This window comes from Podarcis liolepis, assembly GCF_965112155.1.
Source record: "Podarcis liolepis genome assembly, chromosome: 7".
Taxonomy (NCBI): domain Eukaryota; kingdom Metazoa; phylum Chordata; class Lepidosauria; order Squamata; family Lacertidae; genus Podarcis; species Podarcis liolepis.
Genome location: NC_139561.1, coordinates 23,347,537 through 23,372,349, shown reverse-complemented (window position 1 = coordinate 23,372,349; position 24,813 = coordinate 23,347,537). Strand labels below are relative to the sequence as shown.

At 42.7% G+C, this 24,813-nt stretch overlaps 1 protein-coding gene across 3 annotated transcripts in view; it reads left to right on the top strand.

Annotated features, from left to right (window-relative positions):
• CFAP74 (cilia and flagella associated protein 74) overlaps window positions 1-24,813 on the top strand; it is an 83,065-nt gene that overhangs the window by 12,411 nt on the left and 45,841 nt on the right. For all 3 annotated transcript variants that reach the window (XM_083512787.1, XM_083512786.1, XM_083512788.1), the window contains exons 6-16: window positions 4,485-4,589; window positions 6,820-6,993; window positions 8,346-8,456; window positions 8,556-8,658; window positions 9,505-9,662; window positions 11,495-11,702; window positions 13,353-13,547; window positions 15,603-15,776; window positions 17,351-17,469; window positions 20,109-20,175; window positions 22,170-22,259. In XM_083512787.1, the coding sequence (XP_083368913.1) occupies window positions 4,485-4,589; window positions 6,820-6,993; window positions 8,346-8,456; window positions 8,556-8,658; window positions 9,505-9,662; window positions 11,495-11,702; window positions 13,353-13,547; window positions 15,603-15,776; window positions 17,351-17,469; window positions 20,109-20,175; window positions 22,170-22,259 (1,504 nt within the window). The remainder of the gene's footprint in view (window positions 1-4,484; window positions 4,590-6,819; window positions 6,994-8,345; window positions 8,457-8,555; window positions 8,659-9,504; window positions 9,663-11,494; window positions 11,703-13,352; window positions 13,548-15,602; window positions 15,777-17,350; window positions 17,470-20,108; window positions 20,176-22,169; window positions 22,260-24,813) is intronic.

Genomic DNA, 24,813 nt, shown 5'->3' with positions numbered 1-24,813 from the left:
TGTGGCTCTCTAGATGTTGATGGATTCCAGCTCCCATCAGCCTCAGTCATCAGGGATAACAGGCTCCTATCTATGCTGTAGAGTTAGTAGAGAAGCCCGATAACTGGAGTAGTCCACACATTGTAATGATCTCTGCAAATGTTTTCAGATCAGAAAAAAAAATGCACATTTGGAGGATTCTTCATCATAAAAGCAGACATCAAATCAGATTTTCCAAATGGTTATTTCAATGCTAGCCAAAGCACAAAAGGCTGACTTGCTTGTTGTTAGGCTCATACTTGTCAATTCTTTCTAGTTGGTCTCAGTTCTTCACACACTGATACTTTCTGATCTGTGGTACTTGTTTTAAGAAACTAGGTGTTCAAGAATGACCCAAGTGTACTCTCTCCACTTTCACTTTCCAGCAACAGGCATTCAAAGGCACACTACCTCCAATTGTGGAGACCAGGGGTCAGCAAACTTTTTCAGCAGGGGGTCTGTCCACTGTCCCTCAGACCTTGTGGGGGCCAGACTATATTTGGGGGGGGGAATGAAGGAATTCCTATGCCCCACAAATAACCCAGAGATGCATTTTAAATAAAAGCGCACATTCTACTCATGTAAAAACACCAGGCAGGCCCCACAAATAACCCAGAGGTGCATTTTAAATAAAAGGACACATTCTACTCATGTAAAAACACACTGATTCCCGGACCTTCCATGAGCCGGATTTAGAAGGTGATTGAGCCAGATCTGGCCCCTGGGCCTTAGTTTGCCTACCCTTGGTGGAGGCAGAACATAGCTATTATGGCTAAAAGCAATTGGTAGTCTTGACCTCCATGAATTTGTTTATTCCTCTTTTAAAGCCATTCATAGCTAGACTGTAAACTAGAAGTTTGCAGGTACATGGGGAGGAGTATGTGACTCATCCCCAGTGATGAGTCGGCTAGCTGAAGTGAAGTCAGGAGATCTATGTGCTTAAATTTCTCTGCCATGCCCAATTGGTCCTTCAGCATCGTCTGACATCCCACATGAGGGGGAATCATGGGCTGCAATGGCAAACACCCAGCTGGGATGGCCTGTAAGTGACTCCTCCAACCAACAGCTCAAGTCTCCTTGTAGACCTGGTTGGCACCATTTTTCAGAGGACGAGGCAGGCAGATGTAACCATTCTTCCTTGCTCCTCTTTCTGCCAGCTTACTCAGAGAGGGCAGATGAAAGGCAGAAGTAGCAAGAAGGAAGAACACCAGGAGCAGGGGAAAATAGCAGGGAAACAGGGGCCTCTGCAGGTGCCCAGTGATGTCTGCTACTGGTGCGAGTCCTGGACAGTTAATGTGGCCTTGCACCATGGTGCAAATATCTCTTTGTTTTTTTAAAAAATAATGATATTTATTAAGCATTTTAAAATTAAACAAAAAACAAAGAGACAAAGAAGAAGGAAAAACAAGGGAAAAACAAACAGCAATCAAACAATACAAATTGATAAAAAGCAAAAGCAAAACACATAACACATCAAAATCAAAAAACAAAAGTAAACCACAAAAAATTAAAAACAGATCCAATATTCTCAAATCCTTAACTGTCATTACCTTATTTCATCGACCTCCTCACACCTCCCTTTTTTGTATTCTAGTTATTAATTATCACAGCAAATCCTTCCCATTTTTCATAATATTCTGTCATTAAATTACCTTAATCTATTTTAACCTTATCTTACTATAAAAAACCCTAAAACTTAAAACTTATTTATACCAATTTCTCATAACCATAACGTATTCTTGCATAGTTCTTTTTTAGATTTCTGCTAAAGCCAAATAATTTCATTCCAACATTTTTCTAATACTCATTAATTTTACAAAACAATCCTAAGCAAATTTTTTTAAAAAACTTTCTTCCAATCTTCATCCAACGTCTCTTCCTCCTGGTCCCGGGTTTTGTCAGTCCTTTCTATCCCATCCATCTAGTTCATTAACCTGGTAATCTTATGTCCGAGGCCCTTAAGTCTCTTCCATGTCCCTTCCGCAGATCTTCTTCATATTTATACCTGTACTTTACTTTGTCTCCTGGTCCTTTCACTCGTGGAAACTCCAACTTGACAGTATTTTTGTCCCTTCTCGACAGATCAGCCACTTTTCCATAGTCCACACTGAACTCCATGTGGTATTTAAAAGCGTGTTTCAAGGTCCCTCCAGAGTTGAGGACTCCCACAACCCCAAACTCCTCACGGCCCATTGCCAGACTTGAAAAGTCAAGACATCCCTGCATAGAGGGGTCTATCCAGCCCCCCATCTCCAAGCCAAACAAAACTCTATCTCTCCAAATCTGCCTTTTTCCAAGTTCATTTGTCAGATCTAACAACTTATGTTCCTGCTGGGCCACAGCTCCCTCCATCTCTGCCACCCGAGGTCCAGCAACAACCTCCTCCCTCATCTGATCTGTCAGAGCACACTCCTGAGTTGATTCCTGGGTGGGCTCTATATAGATACCCACTACCTGTCCAAAATTTCTAATCGCAACAGTCATCAAATCCGTCTTCTCATGTAACTGTTCCAATAAAGCACTTGTCTTGCAGAAAGCACGCACCAGAGCCTCTGAATACATTGTTATGCAAGGTCAGAAGTCTGTTCCCATGATCTTAATCTGTTTGCAGCTGCGAAGCTCCCCAGTTCAAATTTAATAACAGTTTCACAAGCTCCCTCTAGGGGAAGAACTTCTATTTGTATCAATCTTTTTTATTTTTTATTTTTTTTAACAGCAGATCTAACATCAAAGTTTCCTTTTTCAGATATTTTGTCAATATTTTTTCCTTTAAAATGCGAAAGAGAACAGTGGAATCACTATGTTTCTCTTCTTTTAACTGTCTGTCAAAAACATTTGTCTATAGTCAATGAACTTCCCAAAAACGTCTGTCCTGACACTCCGCTCCCAGGTTCAAGATGGTGGAAAATTACTTTTCTTTACACTCTCTTCTGCAGGTTTAAACAATCCAGAAAAAATCCCCCCTCTTCTCCTGCTTCCGAAGGGGGTTCAGTAGTTTTAGATGATGAAAGTTGATCCTTTACAAACGATTTTCTAAACTCTAGTTTGCCATGTCTTTGCTTTAATCTATCTACAAGAAATGGAAGGCTGACTTCCTGTTTAGACCTTCCCGCTTCAGTGCCAAATTAAGAGGAATTTCTTAATCCAATTTTTCGTTCTACTCACAGATCGTTGTTTAAAGTCCAATTGTCCAAATTTGATCTGCTCACGGGTAGTTGTTTTTGTAGCCAAATTGTCCCAGGAAAAAGGTAGCGCTCTCCGGCAACAGCTGTGCGGCTTTGCTCCACGGAAGAAGCAGTTGACTCTCAGCACTGCGCCACTAGCCCCTCTTCACTCCGGAGCCCGTAATTGGGTTCCTTTACGAATTGGGGGGGCGCGAAAGGTGCCCGCCGAGTCCCACGGTCACAGGCTTCATCCGTCTGTGATTTTTTAAAGGGTCCCCGCTTCGCTGTAGCGGAACAGACCCGTTTTCCGTGGAGCCAGTCCCTCCAGATCAGAGGGAATCCGCCATTACCGATGGCGCCACCCCGGAAGTCCATGGTGCAAATATCTCTTTGGCGCCCCCCGTTTCTCAGAGTTGTCGACCTTTTTTAAGGGGGGTCTGATTGCAGCCCAGATGGCCTCCCACGCCCTCCTGCGAAGCCTCTCTCTAAGCGCCCGGTGCCCCTTACCTGCCCCCGTCTGGGGAAGTCCATGCGACAGGTGGGCCAGCAAGCAGATCAGGTGACTCGCCGGCTGTCCCATCCTTGCTCGGCGCCGGGATTGCACAGGGTGCTTCCCTGCTCCTCCAGCGATGCGGCCAGAGAGGGGCAGGAGAGACACCCCCACCCTGACCCACCCCCACCTCCGATTGCACCCACCAGGCGCCCAGGCAGCCCCGGCAGGAGGGGACAAAAAGGGGCTTCCCTGAGCTGAACGTAGTATGCTCCAATGGGCGACTGAGAGGAGAGGAGCGGGCTGCCCCAGAGCGGGGAAGGGAGCGTGCCCTGACACTCCTTCCCGGACACTCAGCCTGTGGCGCCCTCCAAAATCTGGCGCCCCGGCACCCCACACCACTAACGTCTATGGGTAAGATGCCCCTGGCCTTGTTCACACCTGATAAACCAATCTCCTGTGTTTTAAAATATATTAGTTACAAAATGTTGTAATATGTTTTCTTTTCCTTTTTCTTTTTTTACTCGCAAACCAGTTTAAAATGGACTGTAAGGTCTGCAAAAATGCTGTCCATGGTTATTGTCATTCAAATTGTGTAGATGTTTTTAAGGAGATTGAACGGGGAATGGACACTTTAGGGACGTAATTGAAAGACATTCTGTTAATATAAACTGGCAGAATTCTGAAAACATAAGCCTTTACCCCTCAAGGCACCATAATTGTTTCTCTTTTTTATGTGCCAGGTTTTAACATTCATTATTTCCATTTTTCTTCTTTTCTCTTTCTCTCTCTTTTTCCCTTTAATGTAATAGTGCCGCCGTGTTCCGCCTACAGGCAATGCATCGACGTGTGTGTGTTGAACTGGGAAATGAAAAGGACCTTGAGTCAAAAATTACTGCAATGCTGAACGAAAGCCTGTAAGTTTAAAGAGCACAAAAGAGACAGAGGCAGGATTGATCATTATGGTTTTCTATTAATGCAACCTAGCAATTTAGCCCTGAGTCCAGAAAAACCTACTTAATGTTTTTTGGTTTTTTTAAAGTGGAGGAATTAATCAATAAGTATGCAAATGTGTTAAGGCCTAATGCTTGGATGGAAGAAAAATGTGAAAAGACAACCACCCTCTTAAAGAAAGTTTGAATTGCATTGTGGAAACAGTTTTATTTATTTGTTTGTTTATTTGTTTGGTTTTGTGGCATCGTGGGTAAAACTGAGATGCCTAGAAATAATTTTTCACATCATGTTGATTCTTTCCAACTGTCAGGCACTGGGTAAATCTTCTGGTCCTTCCTTCCTGCCCCCCCCCCCTCTGCAGCAAGAATGTGAGGGGGGGTGGAAGCAGAGAGTGCCCCATCTTCTGAACCTTACGTTGTCGTTTGTGTCCTCAATGCAATCCAGAATAAACTTGCAAAAAGAAATCATGTATTTTTAAAATGCAGCTTTGATTTAGGTTGCTAAATGATTCTTTGGATAATTTAAGTGTTCAACATACATATATGTAAAAAAGCACTAGTTATTTTCTCTTGCACCCATTCAATTAACTGCTTTGTAAATGAAACTGTGCTATACAAGCTGAACCAAATGAAAGCAACTGCTAGTATTAAAGACATTTGGAGCAGGAAGGGAGCTTAATGGGGTCATCCCATGCCCCGAAAGAGGACCATTTCTATCTAAACGATTCCCAACAGATGTTTGTCTAACCTACTTCTTCCTCAAACTTTCTATGATGTTTTGATGGAGCTCTGCCAGGCTGCACTGGTTTGGCCTGCTTCTCCTTTTGCAACAGAGGGAGTAAAGTCAATCCTTCCTTTTCACACTTGAGATAGAAATTGCCTGAAAGGGGAGAAGAGGCAGTGTGGTATTCTGGTTAAGAGTGTTGGACTAGGATGAAAGAGGAGTGTCTGGGGGGCTGAATTATCAAAATAATGGCTAGTTCAGCAATTTATGTTTGAGCTGGCATAACAGTCAACACTGCATGCTCTTAACTGATGCCTTGCATGTTCGAAATCATGCTTTACAGAAATACAAGGTATTTGTCTTTTGAGGGGAGAAAAACCCAATCCTTTTTATTTTTGTCTCGGAGGTCACACCACTGCTGCAGCCACATCAAAGCGAGTCCAGGATGAAGGGCTTATGGCAGAGCTTGAGCAGCTGATTAACCAGAGAGCAGCCTGACTCCTCTAGCTGAATTATATAAAAAGCTTAAGAAATGGGGGGGGGGGGGAACCTTCCTTGGCACTTTTTTTAGTAGTGTGATGAGTGGCATTTGCATTTTTAAAAAATATTTTTTTAAAAACGGCTGTCAAATGTGGCCTCAGCTGGCCCAAGCTAATTCAAAGGAGTGGATGAAATTGAGGGTTTTAGTATTTGGTATGCAAAGGACCACATGTGATCATTTTTAGGTGTTGCCTTTCAGTTATATTTAGCCAATGGTAGTCCTACTTAGAGTAGACCTAATGACGCTAGGAAACATAACCAACTGCAATCTATTAGTTTCAGTAGGTCTACTCATAATAGGACTTGGTTAGATAGAACCCACTAAGTCTCTAGAGACTTACTCTTGGGTAAGGGTGTATAGAATTGTAGCATAAAACATTTTTCACATGATGAAACCAAAATAATCTAAGTTTTGTAATGATGAGAAACAAGGGGTAACTATGAAAAAATGTTGCTGTATCAAGTGCTCCTATTCAGGGTTCAAAGTAGTTAGTCATGCCTGGTCTACGGATACTCCATTCCGTACTCCTGCCCACTTGATGTTTGGTTTTTAAGCCCTGAATAGCTAGTAAACATTCTGTTCTCATTGAGCATGATGCATCCTTATTGGGTTCTTGTGTGTGTGTTTGGGAGGGAAAATTCTGGCTAATGAGTTTCTCTGTTCAGCAGCTGGAAAGTGAGTTTTACTTTCATGGTGTTTCTATAGTGTAGTGTTCCATTTTATTTTCCACCATCAAATATTTTTAATCTGTGACTTGGCAAGCTTTCACTTGATTTGGTGTGTTACTGTAAGCTGTGGTCAGTTTGGGGGGAAAATGCAGCATGGTTCCCATCCACAAAGTAATGTTAACGTGCTAGCAAATTGCTCAGCAATCAAGTCAGAAGAAGTCCTTAATTATTGCTTGTTCTTCCTTTGTCTGTTTTTATAAGACTCGAGATGTGGAAGATTGAAATTGAGCAGGGCAATTTTTCCGAGCTCCGTAACCAGATCAAACAGGACGAGGAATATTTGGACCAGCAGAACCAAATGCAAGCAGCAGAACGCCTCCAGAAACAGAAGAACCGAACTTTGCAGCTAAACCAGAGGTGGCTGGCCATGGAGAGGTAAGTGAGATGTGTGCTGCAGTCTTCCTCAACTTAAGGCCAGCCCCTCCAGATGCTGCTAGACTAAACTTGGAGTGGGAACCTCGGACCTAGGGGGCAAATATGTCCCTACTTGTTCTTTATCAAACTCAGCAACTCTCCCCAAAGCCATATCCCTTCTTCTCAGACCACACCCCACAGTGGCCATGCTTTATATCCCCCTTGAGTGCTTTTGCCTGGCTGGAATGTGCCCTTAAACTCTGATAGCACCTCTTGCTTGCTTGCTTGCTTGCTTGGAAGGAGGATAGAGAGAGGTGTGTATAGAAACATGCCTACTGTATAGAGGTAAATTTTACAGTCATTGCTCCACTGGCATGTGGTCCTTGGAAGGTTGCCCAGAAGGAAATGTGGCCTTCAACCTGAAAAGGTTCCCTACCCCAGGACTAAACCCTTAACCGTTGGTCATGCTGGTTGGAACTGATGGAGGTTTTATTCCCAACAACATCTGGAAGGTACCAGTGCAGGGGCCACTCTGGGGTTGTTTCCCGAAGTCTCCCCATCCGTATTTCTCCCTGGATTTTGGAGTTCTAAATTACCAGTCCTAGTTCTCAAGTTGCAACCAATGCAATAGGAACCTTCTGTTGGTTTTTCTTTCCTAGTGTTCTTGCCTCAGTATACTGCAATGTAGCTGTCCATTTCTCCAGCTCCTTCATATCTCTTCCCCTTAATGATGCATACCTGTGTACTGATAAATCATTATAAAATATGAGATCATCCTTGAAATATGTGATGATGGAGCAAAGTTTGTTTCTTGTTGTTCCAGAAGGCAGGACCCAAACTAATGCCTGCCCCTTCTTCACTTTCACATACCCGCTTTATGCAGCCCACCTTTTTCCTGGTTGGACTGCCCACCTGAATGGGACCTGCTTGCTTCCAGATCACCAGCCTGACAGCAAACTCAGTTAACTTCTGAAGTTCCTGTCACTGCTAGATCCAGCTTTTTTGTGTGGTGGTTCTTGGGTAACATGTTTTTAGTGGGCGCCAGCTCCTTACTGCTGTTGATGCTGCTGCCATCCATTAACTTGCCTCTTCCTCTGAGTTTCAGTAGCAGCAGCATCCAGGGAGGGAAGGCAAAGGTTAGTGCTCCTACTTGCTCCTCTCTCTGCTTGTAGAGGGCAAGTAAACAGACAGCAGCAGCAATCAAGAGGAGTAGCAGGGCTAGGATTAGTAAAAGGCCCCTTCTGGATTGTGGACCTTGGCAGGTGCCCACATAAACCAACCCCTAACACCAGCCGTGGTCCTACTAACTCAAGAATATAAGCCAGGCATACAATGTTATTTTGTTTTTAAATCTGTGTTTTGCTTCTCTGTAGAAAAATACAGAAAGTCAGGGATGATTATGAGCACCGTCTTTCCAAAGCATTGGAAGATGCTCAGAGGAACCATGAAAAAGCAGTCAAGTTTCTGAAGAAAAGTTTGGGAAGGTTTGCCATTTGCACTTCATTAAAATTTTAAGTTTTCAATAACAACGCTGGGAATGATAGATGCAGCCATGAACTTGACTGGATTTGCTCCTCCAATAGGATCCGTGACAAAGAAGCAAGCCAGGAACAGAAAAACCAGGAGTATATGCAAAAGAGGATGGAAACTGTGTTGTCCCTGAAGAACAACATCTCTTTCAATCGGGTATTAGCTTTATTTTGAAGTTCTTTGATTTTTCTAAGCATGCCTTGGAGTCCTTGGGTAGACCAGCTTTCCCAACTGAGGAGTCTCTTTTAGCACCCTCTTGACAGGACTACACAGTGGTTAAAGTGTTGGGCTAGGATTCAGATCAACCATGAAGCTCAGTTGATTACTTGGGGCCAGCTGCTGTGTCTTAGCCTAACCTACCTTACAAGTGTGCGCTTTATTACTACCTAAGGAGTCTCAAAGCGGCTAACAATCTCCTTTCCCTTCCTCCCCCACAACAAACACTCTGTGAGGTGAGTGGGGCTGAGAGACTTCAAAAAAGTGTGACTGGCCCAAGGTCACTCAGCAGCTGCATGTGGAGGAGCGGAGACGCGAACCCGGTTCCCCAGATTACGTGACTACCACTCTTAACCACTACACCACACTGGCTCTAATTACAATCTCCCTTCTAATGACCACCAGTGTTGCTATTATATGGAAGGTGGAGAGCATTTGAAAAGCTGGAATTCTGGCAGCCTGTTTCAAGTCCAGTGGAAGCTCACTGGCATCTTGGTTAGGTTGGAAATGGATTGCCCTTTTTGAAACCAGTTTTAACTCTGTGTTGAAATCAATGTGTCTTCAGTTGGTTTCGACAGGCAGGGTGCCTCCTTGATAACAGGGGCCAGCAGGGCAAACTTCAACCCTATGGCAAAGGCCCTCTTGTCCCAAGGGTCTTCAGTTGTAGGTTGATGTCCCTCTGTCTGGCATGTTTAAATATGTAGTGCTCTGCAAATTTATCTTAAGTTTCTTTCTTGTGGAACTGTTCACAAATGAATCTAACCCCTCCCCTGCACCAATATGTAGGAAAAGCTCCGAACTCACCAGGCTCAGAACAAAGCCAACTTTCTTGATGCTCAAGAGCAAGAGCAGAAGATGAAGGAAACCATCGAGGCCCAAGGACACAATGTCACCCGGGAGGCTTTTCTCTATAAAAGACAGGTGGAGTTTGAGAAGCGGAAGAAGTGAGCTGCCACTTTTTTGGGGGGGGGGATGGTAGTACTTTTAAAAAAGGAACAGGAAACTATTTGTGTCTCTTGCAATGAAGATATGAAGTCTCAAACTTAGAGGAAACTACCAAGTGAACACTGGTTTATATAATATCTAACTCTGGAAAGGTGTGGGAGGCATTGCATCACTAAAGACAAAGATTAGATGAAGGTTTTTATGCTTTGCTTGCTGGGTCTATCGGAAAAAAAGAAAGGAAGGCATTGGCATTGTGCATTAAGTCATTTATATTATTAGGTGCTGACTTTCTAGGGATTCTCTGAGAGTCATCTTAGGCTGCATAAAGCTACCTGTAAAAACACATAAGATTGTCACCCCAAAATTTGTTTAGCCTGACTCTCCTCTAATGAGTCCAACGTGACATACAGTATGTGATTCTTATCCCTACTCTCATAACTTGGCCACACATGCTAGACCCCAGCCTAACCCCAGCTGCTGATAGTAAAGGAGTTCCAGGGATTGCTTACGCACAACCAGACGCCATACTCATGAGGTGTGTGATGACTTTGGGTCTGTAGACACATGTTTCGTTGTTACTCTGCAGCCTGGGCTCAAGGACAGAGCGGTGGCTTCATGGGTCCTTCAGCACATGTCAACCCACAGGGCTCCTCAACAGGATCCTTGGCACTGACTGAAGGAGACCTGGCTTGACCCTCAAGGTCCTCAACTGTTTTGTCCTCTGAGGACTCAGTGTCTGGTACCAGGGAAGAGCAAGTCACAACAGTGGAGTTTATCAAGCTGAAGTTAGATAGGCATCTGTTGGAGCTGATCTAACTATGGGCTTGATGTATTGGGCAGGGAGTTGGACTAGATGCTCTACAGCATGGGTAGGCAAACTCAGGCCCGGGGGCTGGATCCGGCCCAGTCGCCTTCTAAGTCCAGCCCACGGACGGTCTGGGAATCTGTGTGTTCTTACATGAGTAGAATGTGCCCTTTTATTTAAAATGCATCTCTGGGTTATTTGTGGGGGGGCATAGGAATTCATTCATCCCCCCAAAAAAATCCTGCTTGCAGGTTACCCAACGTCATCGGTTGGCCGCTGTGGGAACAGGATGTTGGATCAGATGGGCCTTTGGTCTGATCCAGCAGGCTTTTCTTATCATAGAAACAGAAAATTGTTGATTTGAAAGGGACCCTGAGGTTCATCTAGTCCAACCCCCACAATGCAGGAATCTCAGCTAAAGCATCCATGACAGATGGTCATCCGTTATGTTTTTAACCTTCTCCTGGATTATGTCTAATATATCTTCTAAATTAGAAATGCTTATTTTTATGGGGAAACTTTCTCTGTGTATTTTTTTAACATCATAACTAAGTAGAGGCATATAATCAATGCTCCTACAGCAGCATAGAGACTCTAAAGTGGGAGCAGGCAGGTAGCCAGATGTAAAGCTACTGCTTCTTCCACCCACAAGCCACCCCAGTAGCAAATCCTTGAAGACTTCCCTGACACCTTCTTGCTAACCATCTGGAGCTTCTGTCTCTTTCACTGGCTAGATACAAACTGCAGAATAGTTTTTGAGCAGGTGGGGCAATGACACAAATTCTAGTAGCTAACAGGTACTAGATAACACAGGTTTACTTAGCTGGCACAAACTATACAAAAGCCTTGAAAAGGAATACCTTGCCTATGCAAAGAGAATGCTTGCAGCACTGTATGCCCATTCTTTTTTTATATTCTATATTCTTTTTTTCAAATTATAATAACATTCCAGCTGTTTAGGTGAAGATGAAGCTATCTGACGGTTCATTAGGTCTCTTAGTTTGCTCATCTTTGCTTTCAATACAGGGAATTTGTGGAACAGCAGAAAGCAAGGAAAATTGAGATTGTCAGTCAGATTTTGAAAGAAGATGCTCAGATGGAGAAAGTGAAAAAGCAGTCGTGCCCACAGACCCTGAAGAGCCAGGATAAGCTTTCTGACGCTGTAAAATGGCGCATGAAAACATGGCAGTACATCAAGAAAGCATGTGATGATGCAGTGCCCACTATTCCACAGGTAAACAGAAGTGCAGCTAGCCTTTGAAACTAAAGTGGGGAAGTTTTTTCAGTGCAAGGGCCACATTCACTTTCCGAGGGCCAGATGCCAGTGGTGGGCAAGGTTAGAGGTAAAGGGGGGTGGAGCAACAAATGCATTTTTTTACCTTTATACATTAATCCAGTTTCTACAGAAAAAATCACTTCTTTATCCTCCTTTCAGCCAGGCAAACATTTGAGGTGCTCAACAAGGGCCAATGAGGGCTGTGGTCTGTGGAGAGTTCTGAGGGTCAGACAGACAAACCTGGAGGGCGGCATTCACTCCCCACACCAGGCCTAAGGTTTCCCACTTCTGTCTTTAAGGGCTGATAAATCAGTGGTATGGCTGTCCTAGCTTGAAATGCCTGGAGTTCCTTCCTTTGTCGGGATAGGCGTAGGTAAATAGTACCAGACCTGTAGGGCTCCTGGTTCAGTGTTGTTGCCACCTTGGACTCCTTTGGGAGGAAGAGCTCAATAGAAAGTTAGTTAATAAATAAGAATCCATGTAGGAATTCACTGACGTAAGGTGTGTTGCTGATGGCCACTAGTTTAGCTCCAGATTATAAAGAATGCAGGATCTGTTTTAATTCTAGAAACAGCAGCTATGTCTTGGTAGGGAAGAACAGACCTTATAGATTGGGACTGTGACCTCCACTGTTTCCACCCTAAAAATCAACTCTTCAGAACTACCGTTTGCCCCTTAAATTTCTATTTGTTGCAATGACACCTTTGGAGATAAATGATAGGAGGAGGGGGAAGGATCACCCTCCTTCTTATACACCACAATCCCAATCCAAGATCCCTCCCATCACTCACTATTTCTAGAAGAAAAACAAACCCTAGGGAATGCATAATCTAGCCTTGGTCTTGGCACCTAACTACATGTGATGTTAACAGTGTGATTAGGAACATCAGATGCTGCTTTATCAAGTCAGACTCATTGGTCTGCCTAGCTCAGTATTGTCTACACTGACTGGAAGCAGCACTCCAGGATTTCAAGCAGAATCTCTCCCAGCCCAAAGTTGTTGGTTGAGCTTTATTTGCAAAATCTATTTTTAAAAATGAAGTTTTTGAGCTATTTTTAATAAAACACGCCAAAATCAAGACTACCGGCATTGGTTGCAATACGTCTGGATTTTCCTGGACATTTCAGCAATTTCCTCCTGGACACTGCTTCTGACTGCATTATTCTGGCTATGTCCAAGAAATTCTGAACGCATGACAACCATAGTCAAATTAGACAAGTTAATAAAAGGTGTATAAATGGCTGGTTATTGGAATTAATAGCTAAGGAGAACGTCCTGGTTTGGTGATACTATTTCACCAAATGCAATTTGATGCAGGGGTGCTATTGCCTTAGTGCCCATAGTCTGAGTTTCCTGGAAGCTTCTAATTGGTCACTGTGGAAAGCTAGACTCCTGGACTAGTTTGGGCTGCTCTTGCTTAGAAATGCATGATATGTTGTTTTGTAATATTGTCAAGACTTCTAGATCATTTGTCAACGTAAAAAATAAAATATATCTCCAGCATTTTCCCCCTATGTAATTTTAGTCAGTAAAAGTTTCAAGGTGGTTTAGTCTGTTTCACCAGGGTAGCCAGTCAGTCACTCACTCGTGTTTTTGTATTGCAATAGAAACATTGGCGTTCTCCTTCACCTTGCACCTCACTTGATGACAGAAACCTCCTTATGGGAACATCTCAAGAGATGATTGCAGAAACCAAATACCGAGAGGAGGAGGAGGAAGAAGAAGATGGGAACACCCGGGATGAGACACTAGCAAAGCCAGAGTTTACGGGAATTTGGAACCAAGAGTGCAGCGTGCCCCAGGTTCATCATGCTTTACTTACTTTTTTGTTTATTTATTTGGTAGGACCACACTAGATCTCCTTCAGCAGAAGAGGTTCTGCTAAGATAGGTTACTCCTTTGATGTGGGTGGGTGTGGGTGCCCTATCAGTCCTTGAGTCTTACCCTGTTGTTGTGAGAGACCCCACCCACTGCTAGAGATGGGACAATTTGTCAATTTTGGTTTCTCTCAGATTCGCATTTTTACTTTCAGTTCTCCACACTTCCATATCAGTTTGCATTTTTTAAAGTTTTCATAAGAATTTATCAGCATTTTTGTGTGCATTTCCCTAACTAAGTTCTACTCAGAGTAAACCCATTGAAATTTAATCAGTTGTGTCTATTAACTTTAATAGGTCTATTCTGAGTAGGACTGGCATTGGCTATAACCCACACCTCAATTTTGCCTAATGTACTGATTTTTGCAAAACAGTTTCCCCTAATATAATGCATTTTTGTATGTTATTTTGTATGCACAATATATCCTAGTATAAGCATTTTTCTGCTTATTACTTTGCTGGAGAACTGCATTGCAAAATTCAGAGAACTGTGAATCTCAAAGAATGATTGTGTTTCAGTTTGCTTATTGCTTCAGGAAGTAGAGATTAGATAGCTTTTTTAAGCATATGGTGCGGATATGACCCTAGTTTGCATGTTGCATTAAACCATAGTTTAATTGAATGGAACAGGACAGAAATGGTGTCTCTTTACATCTCTGTGAAACTGGCACTCCCAAAGGACCAGTATATCAATGGTTTTCAGCTTCCTAATATTATTGGATTGATGCTTCTCTCAAGCCATTTTCAAACTGGCTCCCCTTTGCCTCAGTTCTGCTTGGAGAAGCATTTGGTTTGCCGAAACTCTTGTTAGGATGCTCTGTTTTAAAGGAGCTGAAGTCTGGGACTATTTTCAAAAGCGTTTCTTCTTCTAACTGGGGGGGGGGGGCGAGATATCTGGCTTAGTCTTGCCTCAGAGATTTGTGAAGACACATATCACTTCATGTTTGCTGGCTTGTTTGACTGTTGCGACTGAACATGACATTCTGTTGAGTTGGTGATGGAGATGATTTCATGTGGAAAAAAGAAATCCCTTTTCACCCTGCACTTGAAACAACAGAGCGACTCTTTAGAGCACTGCAGCAGTGTTAAAGGCATGGAAGACAAATGAATAATGTACATTCACAAAGTGGAAACCTCTGTTTTACTCTGTTGCCAAGAACCTTTGTGTTCTGTTCTCCAGTGGCTTTTGGGAGACAACTGTGGGCCAAACTCTGGCCCAGTTTGCATGCTGTGGCAAACCATAGTTATAGTGGTTTACAATGATAGGGCCTTTTGAAAATGTGTCTTCTCAGTAGTGTATGGATGGAACATAGCACAATCCCTGACTTAGGACGGGATTTAGCTAATGAGTACTATCAGCAGAAGCTCATGCAACGGCTTTTGCTTGTGCAACAGGGATCCCCCCTGTCCCCCCCTCCATGATGGAGGGGTTGTAGTAACCCCAAAAAGGCTACAGGGGAGGAGGGGAATTGTTCCTCTTCATGGTTTCATTGATGGATCAATCAGAAGGGTACACTGTTGAATTCTGCCCCTAGTGGTATGTCTGAACCAGGGATTGTAGTTTTCTTTCTATGCTGTACTCTGGTGTGCAAACAAGGCCATTATGTGATCCAGAAGATCAGCCAGGAAGATTTATCACATTTAATTAAAAATAATAATAATGACAGAAATTCTTCTCACAATTTGAATTCCTAATGCTTTCCACATCATTTTCTCAGTTTACAATCATGGTATTTGAAGCTGGAGTGGGCGAGAGGGTAGGCTCCTGTATGTTTCACCCAATGGGACAATTAGCAACATTAGGGAATGAGTTTAACCTTCTCTTCTCAGTGCTGTGGGCCTCTCTGCAACTGTTAACTAAAGCCCTGCAACTAATGAATAGCCTTAGCAAAAAAGGAAAAAAGGAAAAAAATATTCCCCATCTTTGAAATAACCTAATCACATATCTCCTCCTCCCCGCTATGATTTCACACTGCTCAGGTGCCAGATGTCGGTTTAGACTCCAAACCTGTTGGTGCATCTAAACTGGAAAAGGAGATATTTTCTCAAAACTTGGAGAAGCTGCATAGTGGAATTATTCGCAAACATAAAGTCTGTGGACTTGAATTTAAGGGGTGTCCTTTCTATAGCAAGCCAAGCCTCATTCACTTTAAGGTTAGTATGGGGTTTCCGTGGGGGTGGGGGATAGATCAGGGCCTGCGAGGTGTGTTTTTTTTTTGTTTTTGTTTTTAAAATAAACAACTTTGAGTTTACAGCTCTGGAAAGAATAGAAATGGCCCATTGACTTCTGGTGGCTTTAATTCATACTGTTACAATATGCACAAAACAGGATTTCCTACTCTGGCAAAGTTCAAGTTTCATAAAATGATGATGATTATGTTTCCATCTCACCATTCCTCCATTAATCTCAGAGCAGTGTACACGGTCCATTTTATCCCTGCAACAACCCTTTGAGGTAGGTGAGACTGAAGGCAGGGGGAGAGACAGTGAGACACTGACCCATGGTCAAACAAGAAGCATCATGGTTGAGTGGGTGATTTAGTCCAGCACTGCAACAACTAGACTGTACTTACTCTCCAATTCTTCATCTATTCATCTAAGAAATCATAGCTGATTAATCAATATCACATAGGAATTGCTTTCCATGCTGCATGCATCTTTCTTTATTTGTGTGGAGGAATGTCTATATATATATAGATACACACACACACACACACACACACACACACACAGCATCGTACTTAAAGAAAGGGGAAACATAAGGCTCTGATATTTCAAAAGGTATGCAACAGATTGACTCAAAGATATTTAAGACACTTACAACATATTGAAACATATTGTGCATTCTTTTTTAGGTTCATTCCAGAGATAGGGAGCATATGCCTCTCCAGATGTTGCTGGACTACATATCCCATGATCCCTGCGTATTGGCCATGCTGATGGGAATTGCAATCCAGCAACACCTGGAAAGTCATAGGTTCCTCCACCCTGACCTATGGCTGTTCATATATTTAAAAATAAATTTTAAATAGATCTTGAGCCTAACTGATCTTTTTTAGCCAATCAGGTTGCTTGTAATTGAGCTATTTCATGGATTAATCAATTGCAGAATGATCCTGTTTAATGGAACTATGAATTACGGCTACAATTCCATACCTGGGAGTAAGCACCATTGATTACTATGGGACTTTATTTAAATAAATATTCACAGGTTTGCACTATAACACAAGGATGGTGAACCTGTGGCCTTCTAGGTATTGTTGAACCACCACTTCTATCATCCGTGACCATTGGCTATGCTGGCTAGAGCTGATGGCAGTTAGAGTCTAACAGCACCTGGAGGGCCACAAGTTAGCCACCATTGTAGGCAATCTTAGAAGGGGTGTTCCCTTGTGTGTGAAAGAAGGGGAATGCTTCTTCTAAGATGGTGCATGCTACCTCCCGTTAGTTAGCTTTTGTATTACAATTGTTTTTAAAAATAAAAGTACACTGCCAAATTAATCCCTGTTGGAATCAAAAGAACAATTTATAATCAACAATACAATCCTTTACATGCCTACTCAGAAGTAAGTTCAATAGAACTCAACCAATGGCAACAAGAAAGCCTTTTGATTGCCTTGACTCTTGTGTGATATGAGGGCAGCTCAGCCAATCACAGTCAATGACATTTCTATCCACCACAAAATCTCTTAGTGTGTTAGAATACCACATGTTTTAATTCTTTCCAGGACTTTGACATTGGTAAAACCTATAAAAAGAAGATGATTTTGATCAATGCTTTCTATAGCATTAACTACTGCAAGCTGGTGGGAGTCAGTGAACACCTCAAGGATTTTTTCACAGTTCAGTAAGTACATTTGGTTGGCTTTTTGCTTCTTCTGGGACTGGGGGTGCAGGGGAGGTGGAAAAGAAAATGAGCAGCGGCACTTGTTAGACCTTACAGCTTCCCAGTTGGATGCTTCAGCCACTGCTAACTTTTCTGAAGGCCAGCAATGCAGCAAATGACCATAGTAGTAAAGAAACAGGATTTTCCACTACTGCAGAAGTGGGGAACCTTTGGTCCTCCAAGTGTTGCTGAACTACATCTCTCATCAGCATGGCCAATAGTCAAGGCTAATGGGATTCAGGAGTGGTAGGCCAACACCATATGGTTGGTTAACGGTTCTCACAGTCTGTGGGCTCCCTGGGTCCTAGCCAAGGTTCCCTGGGTCCTAGCTTCCCCTTGTCATCTCCTGTGACAGAGATGGAAGAAATTTTGGCCCTTCCTCCCCAAGATGTTATTGGACCCAACTCCCATCAGCCTTAGTAGTCCAGTGGCCAGATATGCTGGGAGCTAGAGTCCAGCAACACCTGTAGAGCCACAAGTCCCTGGTCATTGTATGTGAGGAACCTTCAGTCCCCAGATGTTGCTGAACTGCAATTTCAACAGGCATGGCCAATGGCCAGGGATGGTGAGTCCAGCCACACCTGGAGAGCCACAGGGCCCCCCTGCATTGTTCTACGGAAGAAGCCCAGAATTTACTTCTGAACAAACATGTTTAGGATTGTATTTTAATTGAGATGCGGAACCCGCAACCCTCCAGAAGTGGTTGGATTATAACTACCATCAATTTCAGCCAGCATGACCAATGAACAGGAATGATGGGCGTTCCAGTCCAACTACAATGGGGTGCATGTTGCCAATCCCTGTTTTACAGGGTACCATTCATGAAGCTTGATTTATTTCCTTTGGTACCTGATACTTAAGAACATAATGTTGATTAGCAAATTCATATGGTGAAAGCACAACTTTATTCCTGTGTCGGCACATATTAAGCAAGCACGTGGATAGCATTTTCGACTCTACATCCTCTTCTCGACAAAGATTACATGCTGCAGCAGATTTGCTGCTAGGGGTGGCTCTTGGAAAGAAAAGATCTGTGTGGATTGAACTCGGGCTCTCTAATACTCTCATCTCAAGTTGAAAGCTGTAAATTAGCAGCTTATTACAGTGACCGGTTTTAGCCAAGTGTTCAGAAATTATGCTGTAAATCAAATGGCAACTTGACATCTTACTTTCATGTCATCCTTTTAAGAGTCCCAATCAGGGATTGGCTTGCCAGGCTGGATTATTCCCCCCCACCCTGGAAGCAGGAAACTCTACCTTCGCATGCTTAAAAATAGTTACAGTGGTTATGTGTCATGTGACAGAGCTCTCTCTTCTTATGCTAAAGGTGCACAGCACTGTTACACTGGTGTGTCAATGATCAAATATCAAATTCAGGACAATAATAATGATAAATACTTGAAATGTATAGAATACTTTCAAGAGACCAATGTATGTTGCATACCACCACTGCGTGCGACCCATAGTTAATGGTGTATAAGCTAGTTTTGCCCACTTTGTATCCCCGTCTCAAAAAATCCCAGGAAAAACTAGAAAAAGAACCCTGGTTTAGCGTTATGCTTGAATCAGGGATTATGGTTTGTTTTGTTCCAAAGAAATCCTAATTTGTAGCCATGGTTTGTACTTGGCTTACCGCTTTTGGTTTGCTTATTTCTTTATTTAAATTTAACAAGTAAAAAAGAAAAAAATGAAATAAAATTAAAGAAGGAGAAGAGAAAAAAACATAATAATAATGATACATAAAAATACTATCAAGAATACTACTACTAATGGACCACCATCAGTTCACATCGTGAATAACAGCGATCATCTCATCTGTTCATTAATCTTAAATTAAGCATATGGATTCATATAAGACTTCCAGATGGCCAGATAGGCATCCATATGAGAATGATACTGATAAGAAAAATATCGGAATGTAACCAGGATTTTATTGAGAACAACCACCCATGATGTGAAGTAAAACATGTACATCTTTTGAAAATTGCAGAGCAGTTCTTCAGCCCAGTGATGTTTGTAGAAAGGCACATACCAGGGTAAAGTGTGCATAAAATGTATACATTAGGGGAAATAACATGCAAAATACATTCTATTAGGAAAAGTTGTTTTGAAAAAATGTTTTTATTAGGAGAAATTTACTGAGAATTTTTATGAGAATTTTAAAAATAAATGCAAACAGGTGTTGAAATATGGGGAACTGAATTTGAGATTGGAAAAATGAGAAACTGAAATGGACAGATTCACCTGTCCCTAGCTTATTTTTAATACTATTTCTCTTTTATTTTATTAAGGATTGTAAAAAAACAGCAACATTAAATCTGTTGTTCCCTTTGAACAGTGAATAATAATCTCTCAAAGAGCAAATGTATTAAAGTAGGTCTCGGAAAGGCCTCTGTACTGAAGTTTCAGTAATTTTCAAAATATATGTGAATTTTAAAGACCTGTCAGTTAATTTGGAAAATGACAGCTGATTCATTTCAAAAAAACCTTGATTGATTAAAATGATTTTAGTCACATATTTTGCTTGCTGCTGTTACAAGAACAGCACAAATAAGTCATTCAAATGGTCATCTAATTCTGTCTTTCATTTCCCACTGCAGCTTTGATCCTCCGGGCCCAATGTCTTCTGGAATGTCTTGCGAAGTAGGGGTGACCTTTAAACCTATGGTAGGCGTGCCATGCAGTCATCCTGATTAAATGGCATTTGCAAATTTCATGATAGCAAAAGGATTAAGTGAAGAGTCACACAAGGTTGATCTGCTTTTTGCAAACCGTGAAATTCCATCATTCTGTTTTATAACTGTACCAGTCATAGAGAGCTGACATTTTGAAATGCTTCCTTCTTGAACTCAGGAAAAATTAGGAGTGTAGAAAGCTGTTTTCCCCCCAGGGCAGAGTATTTTTCTGCCCCAGTGTTGGCCACTCTGAATGACTGTAGCCCTTCAGGATTCCAGGTACTGCACGGTCAATCAATGGAATGTTGCTTTATCATTGGTGTGCAGCATTTCTTTAGGTTTAAAATGGAGATTGAGGCAACAAAAGTTTATGTTTGGGGCATACTGGACTCCACAGCACCTCCACAGGAAGGAATTCAGATAGTTCAGACAGGTGTTGCTGATGGAGCACTGAAATTGCTGCAGAGTTTTATTTCTGATCAGAAATTACTGTTCACATCAATGTTGTCTTGGATAAATCCTTGACATTTGTGAATGTTCACAAGCTCTTAAATGATATTCTTGTGGAGTGGGAACTAACAGATGGACAACAGTTCTGAGAATCCTGTAAGGTTGGAAGGAGAAACACCCACCAGTGATTTGAAGATCTCACTGACCAGTCTACATTTGATTGTGTGGTTCGTAATCATCTGTTTCATTCAGATACTTTTAAGGGCAACCTATATTCATTTATTTAAATCAGGATTGATGGAATATTGTTACTAATGTCAGCTGGCAATGGAGTTTATTTTTTAAAATTATTTCTTCTTTTTCTCCTGTTTTGTTTGTAAATAAATAGTGATATTTTTTAAAATTGGGGGGGGGGGGAGACTGAACCTGAAACTTACTGCATGCAAAGCAGCCCCTGTACCACTGGAGGTCAGTCCCTCCCATAAATGCATCTAAAGAGGGACTATGGACTTGCTGAAATGCTTTCTGGCTGGTGACAGTCTACAAGAGCAAATGCTTCCCTCCTGTTCGCTTTAATAGACACCTAAGGCAGGGGTGGCTAGACTTTCAGCCATAGCCAAGCAGCAGTGGCAGTGTCCTTTCACAATGTTACATGCCCTATTTCTCCATGCACACCTATTGGATGTACCCACAATACTACACAGATTGGCAGATGTAGGAATCTTGTTTGGGATTAGAACCCTCACATAGAAGTTAGGGGGCTTTAACCCTTTTGTTTTATGCAGATGTTCCAACGTGGGTGGGACAGGGGCGGCATGTCTGCAATTTGCATTAGAAGAAAAACTTCCACTGGCTGGAAAAGTTTCCATTGGTGTAATGCGAACAGCAAGGATTCACTCAGGGCTACTGTGGGGTGATAAGAGTTTAAATGTGAGTCTAGTTTGACCTTCAGTGTTTTTATTTAAAACGAAGCAAGGAGCAAAGACACGTACCAGCCAGGCATAAACACTAGGGGGCATGAAGCAGGGCCAGAGAGGGGGTGTTGCCCGGGGAAAGGGTGTGTGGCTAGGTGAGACTTTTGAGGGCCAGTTAGGGAGGCTTGAAGGACCACATTCTGCCTCCAGGCCTGAAGTTCTTCACCGTGGCTGTATACCCCTAATTCAGCTTTCAGGTTGACTTGCATAATAGATATAAAACAGTATGAAGTAATAGCAATTTAAAAAAACAGCCCAATTAAACAGTGTGTAAGTAAAGAATAGCACAGTTGCCAATAAGAAGTGCTGGTGGACAGTTGAGACTAATTATGGTTAAAAGCTTATGCAAATAGGACTGATTTTAAAAAAATAATCACAGTAATAGTGCTGGGTGAATCTGCCTTAATTCCAGAGCTAGGGCTATATATGGAAAGACTGTAATACTTGCTGTAATCCTGCAAAATGTACACTTTTTATTAACCCCTTAAATAGTCTAAAGCAATGCTTAATTTACTGACAGGTATAACTAGATTCTGAAGAGCAATTTTTGTTTCCTTTTTAGATAAACCAAGATCTTGAAGGAGAAGTCACATTTTTATCTCAGATTGGCTCCTTCTCAATCCCACTCAAGTGTTCAACCAAGAAATGTGTGGTGAGTCCAATACCTATCCTTGAATCTTTGGATGAGACAGCCCTGTTTCAGGAAATAGGAATGAAAGTAAAGATATTAGCAAGTAGAGGGAGGGAAACTGGTTGCATTCTCTCTCCTTTTTAATCCAGCAAATCCAGACACCATTTATTCTGGAGTAAACACAATTTCTGCATATGTTTTGGTGACTTGTCTGTGGAACTGCAACCCAAGTCACTTGTGACTTGCCTGTTGTGCACAGTTATAAAATGCTGAAGTAGTAAAAGCAATGCTTAACATTTTGTATAGCATTTTACAGGTGTTCCAAGTACCTTAAATTCATTATCCAGTTGCAGCAAAGGTTGGTAGCTACTGGTACTGTTATTGCAGAAGACAGCCAACAGTAGGCGGAGCCAGAGTGAAGACTGGCAGAGCCACTTCATTCATTGGCACCTTCCTCTGAGGAACTGAATGTCCCCTCACAGGACCCCGTCCTGAGGTGCAGGAAGCACAACAAGCAAGAGGCTTTGGGACAGAGGAGGGGTGCCCATCTTCCAACCAGAGGGCTGGCCCACTAAGAACCTAAAGTTATCCACAAAGTGGGGGGCAGAGCCCAGGAAAGGTAGTGTGGGGGCATCGTCTTAAAAAGGTTCAATCTGCTGTTAAGCTTTATCGGAGCAAGTTGTTTCCTTGGTGCAAGATTTCATCTAACTTAAGTAGGGAGGAGATATATCTGGCCTTAAGAAGAGTTAGACCAGTCCCAAGCCCTGGCTGTGGCTGAGCTGGTGGTGACCACAGGGTTGTAGAGCACCACCGTCGCTCAGCTTCAGGAGGGGATGAAGTGGCCACTGGAACACTTGGGCTGCTCTGTCCAGGGGGTGCCCACCAGTTGCCCACCGTCTCCTGGTGTGATTTCTTGAAGTCTGAGGCATACATTCCAGTATGCTTGGCTCCACCCCCCTCTCCTTATTAGCTTCCTTTAAGTAAGCTGCTGCCTTGTAACTCTAATCAGGTCAGCATAGCAGCAATCCAAAGCGGGAACAGCTGTTGTCTCCATAGCTACAATGAGAGGAGCCTTGGCACTCCTACACACACCAGTCTGTTGGTATGGAGAGTGTTCCAAGTGGGAGACCATGGAGTAACAGAGAAGTGCCCATTTTCAGCTGATAGGTTTGGCTCTTTAAGAGTCTCTTGTTCTCCAACAAAGAGGGTGGAGCATAGGAGAGGTGGACAGGAGACAGAAGCTCAGAAGGCCTCAGTTCACCACTGCCTCTGTTGAAGCAAGTGTTGGTGGCAAGGGGAAAAAAAGCATAAAAGGAGAATTTCCTCGATGCCAGGATCCAGGTTTGGGGCAAGTACTCTTTGGTGATAAAACCCCAGCAGATATTTAAAATCACAAAATATGAAACATAGGAAAGCATGGAAATGTAGGCTGTTAGACCTTTAAAATATGCTCTTCTCAGTTCCTACCAAAGTTCCCCTCTTCCACTAGCATAGGAAAAGGTCACACGCTTTAAAAATGTTCTACTTATGAACTCTTCAAAGGTCAGATTCATGTGCTTTTTCCATACAGCAATCAGAAAAAGTTGCACAGGCATTAAAACCTAGCTTAGTTACAGTGGTGCAAGTTCTTAAATTATTGGTATAGGAACTCAGGAAAGGCTTGTTAGAGCCATATTGTCAGAGCTTGGAGCAACCAGCTCATACCTCTTTAGGTTCTAAGCTTCTCACGTAGACAGAGGCCTGGCAGGACAGCTTACTCTATGGCATTAACCCCTCACTAATCAGACTTAACCGCTCAAGAACCTTGCCCAAGAAGGGGAGACTGGCAACTGGCTGGTAATTACCGCATTTTCCTGTCTATAAGATGCCCCCATGTATAAGATGCCCCGTGTTTTGGGGGACCCAGATTTAAGAAAATGAGGGGAGATGGCCCCGTGTATAAGGCGCTCTCTAATTTTTGACATTTTTAAGGGGAAAAACCTATACACGGAAAAATATGGTACTGAGGTTTTTTGAATCCAGGGAGGGTTTCCTGAGGAGTGCTTTTACCACTGCCTCCTTCAAGCAGACAGGTATCACCCGCTCTTGCTAGAAGGCATTAATCACCTCCCTCATCCATCTGGCTGTCCCTTCCCTGCTAGTTTTATCAACCTGCTAGTTTTATCAACCAAGAGGGGCAATGGTCCAGAGCGCAAGTGGTTGCTCTGACCAATCCAAGCACCTTGTCTGCATCCTCAAGCCATCTTGTTTAACTTCATCCAACATGACTAGACTATCTGCTTTAAGAGTGGAGTCAAGGTCCAAGCAGATGCAATTGATTTTATCCTCAAAATGCTTAGCAAACAAGTCACAGCAAACTACTGTTGGTTTTGTCACCTCCTTTGGGCCAGACTTTAAAAGGACCCGCACTACCTGGAAAAGCTCTGCTGAACAGCACAGTGAGGATGCAATGGAGGCAGCAAAGTATGCCTTCTTTTCTGCCTTCACTGCCACTAGGTTGGCTCGATGATGAGTCCTCACCAGTGTTTGACTTCATTCGACTGGAGTTTTCCTCTACTCACATTCAAGCCGTCTC